The sequence below is a fragment of the Caloenas nicobarica genome, chromosome 2, assembly GCF_036013445.1.
Source record: "Caloenas nicobarica isolate bCalNic1 chromosome 2, bCalNic1.hap1, whole genome shotgun sequence".
NCBI lineage: Eukaryota > Metazoa > Chordata > Aves > Columbiformes > Columbidae > Caloenas > Caloenas nicobarica.
The window spans coordinates 95021062-95034140 of NC_088246.1; the positions used below are offsets into that span (position 1 = coordinate 95021062).

The 13079-nt window shown below is 38.6% G+C and overlaps 1 protein-coding gene across 9 annotated transcripts in view; it reads left to right on the forward strand.

Annotated features, from left to right (window-relative positions):
• The window catches only part of FHOD3 (formin homology 2 domain containing 3), a 399651-nt gene that overhangs the window by 267408 nt on the left and 119164 nt on the right, over positions 1-13079 (forward strand). For all 9 annotated transcript variants that reach the window (XR_010605872.1, XR_010605873.1, XR_010605874.1 and 6 more), the window contains exons 8-9: positions 6260-6354; positions 11736-11879. Coding sequence is in view for 6 of the 9 variants with exons in the window: in XM_065630338.1 (XP_065486410.1) it covers positions 6260-6354; positions 11736-11879 (239 nt within the window). In the remaining 3 variants the exon portion in view is untranslated. The remainder of the gene's footprint in view (positions 1-6259; positions 6355-11735; positions 11880-13079) is intronic.

Sequence of the window (13079 nt, forward strand, 5' to 3'; positions counted from 1 at the left end):
AAGATTGTTTTGAGGGATGAATTGTAGTGGGAAAGCAAAGAGTGAAAAGCCGAGGAGCCCGGCAGCCTCCCTGTGCACTGCCGTCATTGACCCTTTCCTGCACCCTCACACAAAATGAACCTCGTTGCATCTTCCAACCTTGGAGGCTCCTTCGGGCCAGGCCACCTTTCCACTTCCTTCTGAGAAGCAGCAGCCTGATTTAGAAGAGAAAATGATATCTAATCAGTGTAATCCCTTTGAAGAGAAAGACGAGGTCAGTAATAGTACAGGCTTTATAGTAAAAGCAAAACCATCTGTTGTTACATTAAAATAAAGCCCTTGAGCAGATATTGTACTATGAAATCTGTTACCCTTCAGGCTCATGAAAAATACTTGAATATGTATACTGTATTTTTTACAAATAAATAGAAGAAAAATGGTTCTTTTTTGTTCTTCCCACAAAGCCATTGCTAAGCTCCTGGGGCATTTTCTCTTGATGCAAAACATTCCTTTGCCTCAAGGAGACTTTCTGAGGTTGGGAGAGCCATTGTTGTGGTCTCAAACACAGGGAGGTTCAAAGCAAGATCCCCTCTGTGGAACAACTGCCTCCATGCTGAACTTGTTTGAGCGACTTGATATGGTAAAAGTGAAACAAAAATAGTTGGGGGATGGGGAGAAAGGTGGTGCCAGAAATAGGAGAAAGTAACCAGGTTTTGCTTTCAGCTATGAGTGTGTGGAAAAGACTGAAAAAAACACCCAGATTCTCTCCTTTGGCAGGGGAACAGACAGGGGCAATTGAAAACCAGTATAACTCTGAATGGTGGACTCTTCAGGTTGGCTTTCTGTTTTGAATTAAAACAAATAAGCCTTACAATGCCATAAGCAGAAATGTAATTACAATATTCATGTAATTGTGAGCACTATGATTTATTTTTACAGTCAGTCTTAGTATTTCCTCAGCTCTCTGAGCTCACTGGTATTCACAACATGTTCAAATTGCCATCTGTTCACATGCTAGTAAACCTCATTATAGAAAAAAAGGGAGAGAAATGAGTACCCTAAACACACTATCATGAACTGTGTATTCCCTTCTGTATCTGTAAAACAGCCTCAGGCAAACAGTTATATGCCCAAAGTAATAAAACAAGTTCTGTAACAATAGAAAACGTGAAAAAAAAGTAATGTAGTTAGATGGGTACTTGTTAGGAGCATGAGGACAGGCTTTATGCGGATTCTCATACCTGTGGGTCGGCAGATTTTCTCATGAATTCTTGTAAATAACTTAGCCCCAAATACTCGGTTTTCTTTCGTTGTTTTTGGTTTTTTGGGTTTTTGGTTTTGTTTTGTTTTAATAATAATTATTATTAAGCAGTTATACTTAGCTTTTTTCTTAGTTTAGACTTAGTTCCTTTCTTAGGTCATCAACGTTACAGCCCTTCACTTTTGGCTGTGGACGTGCTATGTTTTAATTTATATTTTGAAATGAGTGGCTTATAACTGAGGAGTACCTGTCTTTAATGACTAATTTAATGGAACAGAAATACAGAGAAAGAAAAAGTGATGTGCCTTTTCTTGAAATGTTGTCATAAATCTTGCAGGTATATAATTAAGTTTAGCACTGCTTTGAAAAAAGTCCAATATTTCATGTACATACAAGATGATGAGATATGACATAATTCCTCAACATGTGTACCACACATGATTAACATAAAGAACCCCATAATAACTCAGCCTGGTTTCAAAGCGATCCCATCTGTGGTTTCTATGCAAGAATACATCCAGATGGAAACTGAAGTGCAGAGATCCACAGAAGTGCCACCAGATACAAGCAGACCATAAGTGAATAACTGCATGGCGCTCATCATATAGGAAGTAGCTTCTTGTTATACTTCCATCTAGATCCCCAGCATTTCTTGTTTCAGAGCCCCAGAGGAATTTGGTCTCTTTTCAGTTTAGGTGTAGCAAGACTGTGCGGGCTCTGGAGAGCAGAGCTGACATTGCACTCTGCTGTCTGGGGCTGCTTATCGTGAGCATTTTTTCAGACAGAGATTAAAGCTCTGTGGCTGACCTGGACACTGTCACATACTATGTGTGAATTTTGATTTCTTGTTTCATTATTTGTAAATGGCCCATATTATCAGTATCTCCACTTTTCCTGCCATTTCACAGGTAGTTAGATATCCAGTATATTAATGCCCATATTGTAGGTTTGATGGAAGGCTGTATGTTCACACGTATTTAAATAGCCAGGAATACAAGATGTTGAGGTCTTTCCAAAAGTGTCGATATATTTCCATCCTATGGCAACTAGAGATGGGCAATCTGTAAGCTGGTTGCAGTCCTCATGTATGGTTCTGGCCTGATGTAAGGCTTTCCATGTTATATACATACAGTGCCTGTCCTGTTAGTGGTTATGTCAAGATTTTGTGTAGGACATTAATTTTTATTTTATTTTTCTGAGTTTCATTTGTAAAAAACGTTTAAAAGGGAAAGTGAGAAAAGACCGAGGTTTAAAACAATGGGCAACATTATTCAATATACTGTAGTAATATCATATGGGCTTAATTATTGCAACCCCATAGTTCTCCACGTGTTTATACTCCATGCATGGCTGCTCGGAGTGTGTAGTAGCATCAGAGTTGAGGGTCCAGCCTTCCTGTGGGAGTAGCCAGCATAATGAGCTGTGACCAGTGAGAAGCCTCTGGAAGGCAGTCGAGCAGTTCTTGTTTCACCCATTAGAAGGCAGGAGAACACACGCAAAACTCGACCTCTGCTGTTTTACTTCAGTGAGCCTGTTTCATCACTCCCATCAATTTTGCCGCGAGTCTTGCATGGAAGTCATAACCTTATGGGAACATCCCAGTCTGCTCCCGAAGAATTGCTGGGATGCTGCATCATCATTCTTTTACGTCGTCATTCTTCTGCATCACAATCAGGTGAAGGAGACAGGCTGGAAAGTAAACCTTTTTGAGAACTGGCAAGTTTAAATGATTTATAAGAATAAACTCTGTAATATACAAATATTAAATAGATTTACATTTTTTACTAGAAATGCATATGCATTGCCAAACCTAGATTGGAGTCTAGATTTTTCAGGATTTGTTGTATTCTGAGCATTACACAGAAAATGGAAGCTGCAGATTTTAGCTCTGCATAATAGTTTCCTCAAAAGTTCCTCTTCATCTATAAATGGAAAGCTTTTCAAATTCTCCACAATACAAATAGCCTTTTAAAGAAAAGGGGAAAATATGCATCATGTTTTTCATCTCTCTTGTGTGAGTGTCATTGTTTTAGTACAGCAGCCAATGAGTTTAGAAAAGTCATCAGTTTTTTTAGTGTATGATATTCCAAGGTATTTTTCACAAGGTTTTTCTGTGCAGCTTGAAAGGAGAAGGAGTTTTTTCACTGTCATCCTATCATTACAAAAATATTGCCTTGAAAATAATTTTTTTCATGTCAGCTCCAGCTTGTGGTCTCCACCTAAAGTGGGGACTCTCCAGGAACAACATATTTGGAAATCCAAGCTGAGGGCATGAGGGAATGAGAGCAAACACCTGCTCTGGATCTGCCCATATCCCGTGCTCTCCAGATCATAGGATGGAAACTATAGGCTCTCATTATATATTAGCAAGGAATATTAGCCCGAGTATAGTAATGCAGTAAGTTCATGGTGCAACTTCCACCCCATGTCCCCAGGTGAGTAGGCAGGCTCACGGCTGTTTCCGTGTTCACTCCTTGACAGTTCAGCTTGAGATCATAATGAGGAAAATAGCATTTGAAAATAAAGGTTTGATCTGGTGCAAATTGGAGTAGCTCTATCAAAGTCATTGATAGTACTGCCTCCTCTTGATTTTAGTAAGGGAATAGATGAAGAATTTCGAATTTAATGGTAGATTTTGGAAATTGCCTCAGTTTAGTTGCAGCACCTTAATTAAAGCCTATGAAAGATAGGGCTGCCTTACTAGTAAGCGTGCCTGATTAACAATTTTTAAAAATTGTATTCTGAAATAGAGACATGGCATGGGTAGAAAACAGCAAGGTGATCCGGAAAATATTTTATTATAATGGAGAAGTATTGAGACATTCAGGCAAAAAAAAAAAAGCCAAAACCAACCAACCAACCAAACAGAAAAAAACCAAACACCAGGATGCTGTCTTTAAAAAACAAGATTGCTCCAAGAAGAATAAAACTTGCCTGCAAAATACAGGCATGTTTCCCTGGAAGGAATAATGCAGTTGATTAAATAATTAATTTTTTATGTTGTTGTCAACCAGCTTTTTTCCAAATGACATTGTTATAAATCAGACTTGCATAGTTTCCCCATTTTGTTTCTCTTTCTTATTTTCTTCCACTTTTATTTTTCACTGGAAACCACAGGAAGACATTTTTGTACTGAGGATATCATTCCTGCTGATCATATATCATTTGTGAACCGAGTGAATTTGTTCCACATGTCTTTTGAACATGTACTGCACAAAATGTCTGGTAATACAGAGAATCTGGTATAGAGGTGTCTACTGTGTTTTCATTACAGCTGTGTATTTGGATAAATATTCAATTAGTAATGCACATAAATACATCTGGAGAGCTGTGAGTGAATGCTCCCTCCTTTGATTTTGCTCAAGATCAGGAAGTTCTGATCTATTATTCAGCATTAAAGATCAGAGACTGTCTCAAAAAGTGGGGGAGAGAAAACAGGACAAATATTGCTGTCTGTGCATTCATTAATACACAGGGTTTTCCACACACTGCCCTGCCATCACCTTGAAAACAGAGGTCCTTGGCTAGCAGAGATTTGGTGTCTGTGTAGCAGGTTATATATAAAATATCATCATGAATAAGCAAGGGCTGTTATCATGATGAAAGTGATGCAGAGGTTTAACCTTGGAGTCACTGATTAGTCAGCAACAGGTGGTTGTGATGAAATATTTGCATTTTATTGCCGGATTATACTCAAACTATATTCATGCCTATCATGTTTAGGGGATGTGGGCTGTTGGAGAACTCTGCATGTTTCCCTCTGAAATTCAAAGACTCTCGCAGTTATGCTTGTGAAGCTGAATCGAGTATCCCCAAGTTAGGGTTAGCTTTCTGCTTTGTCCTCACACCTTTAAGTTTATTCCAAACAAAACACTGAACTATAGTATTTTCCTACCAAAATGATTCTATGATTATTTACTTCAGTTTCCTAGATAAAATAGTTATGTGTTTTGTTTTCTTTTCTTTAGTAAATGCAGCCATCTGCTTTTTGCCAAATGAAATAAGATGGTTTTACAAGGTGCCTTCCACACAAGAGATTATCTTGAGTGTGTCTGATGTTGCCTATCTGATGTTTTTGGCACAATAACTCACTGGGCCGCTTGGGTTTAGGCATCAGATAACCATGCAAATGCAAATCAATATGCAAATCAAGCAAATACATCATAACTAGAAGCAAAAATTTTGACTTGGTGGAAAAATGGGAGGAACATATCTGAAAGTTCTGTAGAGAAGATACTTATTAAAATAATTTGAGTAAGAACCACAGCAAAAATCTTCCTCTCATTGATCATTCCTTTTATCCAAGACACACAGACTGTAATTTGAGAAAACTATGTTTCTCTGCTGCTCTGTTTTGTTAACAGGACTTACTGCAGCGTAGCTCGGTAATATCTCTAGGAATGCACAAAACAAGTGCACTGAAAGCATTACTGTATAGGTTTTTGTGGAACATTTATCTAAGCCTATGTAAATCTATGACAGGTGCAGTAAAATTCCTCCCACCTGGTTTTTAGAAGTTTGGTGTCAATCAGACTGGGCTAACAAAGCTTCCTTCATCATCAAGGGAGAGAAATAGATACCTCTGGGGAAAGTCCACCTGGCATATTTTAGATCTCTGCCTTAGGATGCACAGCAGCCTTTGCTGTCTGCCTCAACTTTACTCTCAGTAAAGCCGGGGAGACTTCAGAGCAGGCGTGTCAAACTCATTTTCCCCGGAGGCCGCATCAGCCTCGTGGTTGCCTTCAAAGGGCCGAATGTAATTTTAGGACTGTATAAATGTAGGAGTAGTTACATCTATACAGTCCTAAAATTACATGGGGCCCTTTGAAGGCAACCGCGAGGCTGATGCAGCCCCTGGGGAAAATGAGTTTGACACCTCTGCTGTAGAGGGAGCTGGATCTTTCCACTTGATTTTCCACCTGGCCACATATTCCAACTCATGCTACTTCTTGGATAAATGTGGATGCCATAGCTTTCCATTTTGATCACTGTCACCAATGGTTTCTGCTTTTCCTCTAGGAGCCAAGCCGTGGTCCAACATCATGGAGATCCTGGAGGAGAAGGATGGGGTTGATACCGAACTACTGGTTTATACAATGACCTTGGTTAACAAGGTTTGTTTACTTTGTTAGCAAAACTGGTGGAGATAATGTTAGTATTTTCAATTGTATAATGATCTTCCCTGTTGAGTATATGTGGTAAAAGGAGACCCGTCCCAGAGAAATTGCAGGACAAGCTGTAATCAGTCAGCACACTCCTGATGCTGGTGTTGCAATCACCCAGAGGCGGCAGCTGGGAGCAGAATTGCTATTTTGCTATAATGGATGCTGTGCAGAAACGTAGTTATGACATGGCTCCTCTCCCAATGCTGACAACACAGTGCAAAACAAAACTCAACCAACTAGCTCAACGCATTATCCAAGGAGAGAACGAAAGCAAGTGCCGGTGAAAAGATCACATGGCTCACAAAGGCTTGCATTGTGCACAATTTTCTAGTTCCAGATTTTTTTTTTTTTTAAACTGCAAACCAAATATGATGAATTTAACAGGTCTGAGTGTTAGTAAGAGTGTTTCTGCTTAAAAAAATGGTTACATTTTTTCTCCTTTCTTTATATTTTCTGTTATCTTGTATTATAAGTAGTAGTTTTGCATTAAAATCAAATGTTGTCCAAAGTACTGCCATGGGAAAGGAGAAAGTGAAAAGCCCATAAAAGTTAGAAATTTATTAGTGTAAATTCCTTAAAAATTAGTATCTAGTCATAAACAAATCTTAGGGTGACTAAAATTAAGCATAGATCTTTTAAAGAGCACAGAAGATCGACATACTACTAGGAAATCAAAATAGCCAAGTGTTTTATGATTATACTTAATAGGCCAGAGTAATACAGATTATGATGATGATGATGATGATTATTATTATTATCATCATCATTATTATCATCATCATCATTATTATTACTATTGATTATATTGAATTAAAGATCCTGAGTGTTGCTGGAGGTCATAAATCAGGCTGCCAGCTTACTGTGCTCATAGCTACATGTTTGGAGAGGTGGGTTGCTTTGGATTTTTTTGATAAAATAATTTCTTAATGGCAGCAATGATGCCTGAGAAGGACAAACTTCTCCCCGTGCCATCACTGATGTCACTGTAATTTTACTTACAGCCACTCTTGCTCCTGCTTACATGGTAGTAAGGATCCTCTTAACTTTTAAAGAAACCTTATCTCACCAATGTACTCTTTCTGCAAGGCATCACCAGTTCTGTATGTCTGTAGCTGCTATGAGAGCCAAGGCAATGAGTTTTTAATGACTATATTTTACGCCTTGATGTTTCGTATACTGATTCCTCTTTCTGAGATAATTCTCTTCATCATTTGTACAGTTGTAACCTACCTGGTGTTTGACTTCAAGAATTTTGTTCTCTGCTTATTATTTTCTCATCTATAGTTGATTCATTTAGTCTGAGATTTTCACTACATTTAAAGCTATTTTTAGGAGGAGATCGTTCTTTAAAAAACACACAAAAAGAAAAAGCATCTCACAGTCAAAGGACCAAGGCAGTTATGAAGATCAAGGAAGACAGGAACCCCACAATGCCACACTTATAATTATGATCTGGCTTATGGACAGCTTTATGATGTTTTTAATGGGATTTTTTTTTCATGATTATAGAGAAAACAGCAAGTAGCATGTCACAGTTGTAATTTTTTCCCCCGCAGAGAATACAAAGAAGGCTCAGATGGTTTCATCTTCTCTCAATGAGGAAATGTCAAGGTTTTCAGTGCAGACAGAGTCCTCACGAGAGATTGTATTAAGGAAGCAAACTTCTACTCCTTTTTCTTTCTCTCCGCATACATTTACAGACTGCTTTCCTTCCTGCTTAGGAGCAGAAAACACGTCTGCCCGGACACAGGAATTGCTCCAGTCCTTTTTTTCCTCTCTCTCTCTTTTGTTGATGCTTAACCAATTTACTTAGGCTGACATTTCATTAGCCCATTCTTAATTTGGGAGGAATTTGGCATTAATGAATCTCTTAAATGAAACTGATCCCAATGCAGCTATTTCTGATTATGTATAGTTGCAGTATAACCTCTGTTATCTTCCTTTGGTTAGTTCTTGTGATCTGCTAGATGTTATTCTAATCTCTGCTTTCTTCATTTTTATTACTGAGATCAAGATGGGTTAAAGCCTTTGTGTTTCCTTTATATTAAAAAAAAAAGTCCCTACTCATCAAATGCAGAAAGTAGCCTCTTGAGAGGGAAGAACTCAAAGCTACACAGACTTTCCTGCAAGGGCTTGGGAAAGCAACTGAAAATCACAGTGCAAACAAATAAAAATCTTAATTCGGAGATGTTTCCTCAAACCAAAACTAGATAGAGGCATAAGAATGAGTCTTGATGTTTGTATTCATGCTCCCTTTGTACACCTGTGTTCTGAAGAGTTACAGATTTGAAATCCCAATTTTGGTCTAAGTTGACAAGAATTTAACAAAACTCAGCAAGCAAGCCACAGAGTAGGTTTTAAACACTCTTCTCCAACTGGCTAAAATTTAATTCTCTAGACAGGTTTCCATTTTGTAAGGTTCAATCTTCAGAGCAGGAGGAAATATTTGGGACTTACGTGTGTATTTTGATACGGGAGTAACATTTTGAACTTGACCAGGTACTCGGGAAGAACCAAGGACGGACCTTGGAAGGACCTGCCTAATTTATGATCTCTGCTCTGCTGGTTGCGGCTTTTATTTCCTTTATAAAGCCACTAGGATAACGCAGGCCCACGCTTGTTTTCTACGATCACAAGCTAGAATTAATCCATCATTTATGCAAGCATTTCATGTCCCTTGTGTTATTTACTGCAAAAATCTTCCTGCTGAGCCAGACCGAACTCGCCTTGTTGTGACACCAGCGGTGCCCTTTTACATCTCATTTTATAGTGTTAGAAATGGAGTTCGATATGCATTAGGCTCTGAAAATGGTTCTCTGAGTTTAATGACAAACCATGCAAAGGAAAAATGTTTGATTTCTATACTTGGGAGTTTAATTGCCCAGTTCTGGCCAGTAGCATGCAGTGAAAATTGAATTTCCACTGCTGCATGATTTAAAATTATATTAACCAATAAAAGACTGCTGACAAAAGCAGAGTTGCCAGTAAATAGTACCTTATGCTGCTGTTTTCCCTGTCTACAGCCTGCCTGACCTTAGATTTTTAAAAAGCTATGCTTTAGGGTGGGCGATCTGCATTTCAACTTGAAAACCATTTGCCAATATTTTAAGAAGTAAATGCTCAGAGGATCTGTGCAGAAGATCTGACTGTTTGTCCACCCTTTTGCACATAAGATATCACATCTTGTTGTGCCTGAAGACATTTTGGTCAGCGTAGCTGCTGTCTACATCTTTCATAAGCAAGAAAAAGCCCGATAGACATGATTTTCTGTTATAATATTTCCACATCCACGTTAAAGCTCCATTGAATTTACAGTTTGATAGCTTCATTTGCTGAATCATCATATTTCTACTCAGTGCTAGTTGTCATTTTAGGAAAGAGGAAAATGTATGTGGTATCTATTTTCAGCACTGTTAAGGAAGATTTAGTTTCATGGTCTTCAGTGGGTTTTAAAGAGGCTTTAAATACTGTCCTGGACAGAGACAAATTCTTAATTAGAGCCTGAACATATAACCCTAACACTTCATTAGTGTTTGTACTAAGCATTCCTGCTGCAGTGTACCTCACCAGACAGCAGATAATAGTCCTGTAATGACTGAAGAAGATGCTTCTGTCTTGTGTTTAGTTTAAAAAAAAAAAAAAAAAAATTAAGAAGTAGCTTGGTGATGCACATTTTCCAGTGCCTCATTTCACAGGAAAGAGGTGCTTTCACAGGGCAAGGTATTATTCAGGTAATTCAGACCTCTTTTTCTGAATGTAAAGCTTCTTGGCACAGGGAGGCAGCCCAGAGTGGCTGCTCTCTTCTGCACCCTGCTGCTCAGAGCCTCTTTGGAAAAGCCGGGCTCTAGAAAACCAGTGTTCTTAGAGCACATTTCATCCCATCCTGGGCATGAGTAGATGAAACTCTCTGGAGAGGGCCTGGTTTTCGCATGTGCTGTCTCTATCTCTTGCTATTGGTAGTATAGATAAGTTACTTAGCTAATTAAATAGAAGAAGGGTAACTACTTGAAAATAAGCATCTCTCTGATGAGTTAATCCAGAATAACTGTGTTGCTTGCAGTGTGCACTCTCCCATATTTGCAGAAGCTGCTCTGTATAGACTGATTCTTGCACTGAGGTATATGTTGCTCTGCAAGTAGGTTGCACATTATGTTCAGTAGTTTCTGTTGAACATGATCAGAATTACTCATTTTTCTGCATCATGCATGAAGAGCAGTAAAAAAATCAGCACAAGCTGAGTACAAATCAACAGCAAACCAGAAGAGTAGTGTTTTTTGTTGTCTTCGTAAATGTCTGCAGAACTCTGATGAAGTTCACTTGTGCTCTCAGCAAAGTTGTCCAACACCTATGTCCCTCTTCCCACACATCACTCTGCAGTAAAGCTGTGAGTGGCTTGATTCAGTCCCTCTTGCTACATACACTGCAGTGGCATGGTATGGTATACATGGGATACTGCAGACGATCACCTTCCTCTTCTCAGTTTTCTGAATTCACCAAAAAAATAGGAAATGGTCACGGTAAGAATAGTGCTCTCTCTTGAACATAGAGCAGGTGCCATAGAAAGCTCTGAACCCAAACAGTTCATTTTCAATAGATGTTATTATTAGCATTCTTTATTTTCTAGTGTGCAAAAGCTCCTCTCACTGTCACTGGTAACATCTCACCCCATAATCAGGAATTAGTAACTTTTACTATTTTATAGGAATTAAGGAGTCAGTGTACCTTTAATAAGACTTTTCAAGTTGAAAGGGAGGACAGGAGTCAGTATCTCTGTAATATAAAGCAATTTGTGCGCTGGGAGGATGGCCTCTGCTGCAGGTGTGGAGGACAGTAGGCACACGGTGCAGGATATTTCCTGCTGTCCTGACATCACACAGCTGTGCATTGGACTTTTTCTTCTTAAGGCCAAACTTACAGGAATCAGTAGGAAATCAGCTTCACTGTTTTTAGCTAAACGATTTTTTTCTCTCTCTTTGCTTTTATCCCTGTGTTTGATGCTTTAATGTTCTCTGTTCTTTAAATCTGTACTTAAATGAAGCCAGGAAGAATCCAACTGTGTATTTTAAAGACCCACATTTTCCATACTTTTTTGTATGAAATAACAACACTGATTTGTTTTGCCAATTATTCCTTTTTCTATGCAGTGCACAAAGTTGTTTGTTAAAAGCTGTGCCACTTGTTTTTTATTTTCTAGCGGTGTCTCTAATCCCACATAATGGGTTTTACTCTATTGAAATCATACATAGCACCACTTGCCACCCGCTTTTGAAAACCTTTGTTTAATTCTTTTCCAAACAAACAGATTTAAATGTTTTTCCTTTGATTCTTAGACGCTGTTGGGGTTGCCAGATCAAGACTCTTTCTACGACGTGGTGGACTGTCTGGAAGAGCTAGGCATTGAAGCTATTTCACAGAGACACTTGAACAAGAAAGGAACAGACTTGGACTTAGTTGAGCAATTTAACATTTATGAGGTAACATAACATGCCCTGTTTTATGCATCTTACAGCTTGTGCAAACTTCAAAGCCAAGAGGAGGGGGAAAATGTAACCTAGGTGAAATTCGGTTATCTATTTTGTTTTAAAAGAAAAACATCTGGTTTCTAGAAGTATTATACACATTCATATATGTGACCTGCTACGGTACATAGCTGCGTTTAATGCAAATGTGTTTCATGGTAAAGCTGGGGCATACTCCAAGGCAAACCATCATATTTACTAGTCTCCTTAGAGGCAGTTCTGCCTGCAATTAAAACTTTCTCAGACTGCTAGTTACACATCCTGAAGTAGAAGTTCTTTCCATATGCAAAAGTTTTCAGCTCATGAAAAGGGTTCGGCTGAGCTCAGCTTTACAAATACCACTCGTTCTGCAGCTGAATACCCAGCAAGTCCTTGTTTAAGAGTTTACACTGGACCAAATCCTATACAGTGTGCAGCAATGGAGTAATGAGTGACTCCACATTCAGCGCCTCGGTATGAAATAACTACTTCTGAAGTATTTATATGTAAGGGTAGGATATCCAGTTTCTTAATAATTAGCCTCTTTTCAGACTTTAGGAAGTGTTGGAGCGGGGAGGCTTAGGCTGAAGTTAATGCGAATGTAAATGTGAATTCATGTTCTGGTGTAATGAAATGAATTGATTTCCATCTAAGCCCAGCAAAGGATTTGGTAGATTTGATTCTTCATTTTCATAATCAACTTTACACCCATGTCACTTCAGCATCTTTAGCAGAGTTAAGTTTTATATACAGCAGTTTGCAGGAAGATTTAGGCCAAAATAGGAACATCAGACTGAAAGGTCTCTGTGTTCGTTCTTTTTCTATTGTCAGAGACATCAGGACATAAAATCCTTTTAAAAGATGATCATTAATCTTAAAAGCAGGGGTTTTTACACGTGCTGTGCCTACTGAAAGACTGCAAAATTAGCAGTTGGCTTACTTGGGTACCAGCTTTCTCTTGATCACCGGATTAAATTTAGACATGACTGTGCACATTCTTTCTTTTTTTGCCGATGTTGTTCTTTACCTGAAAAATCCCTTCTTCTCCCACCTTTGTTTTGTTAAAGTCACTTCTGGTAAGAATTATCAGAATAACAAGACTGATAGAAACAAGAAGATATGCATTCTTCTGATCACCCACATCACCCTCTTCTGTACCTCTGCCTATTTGAATGG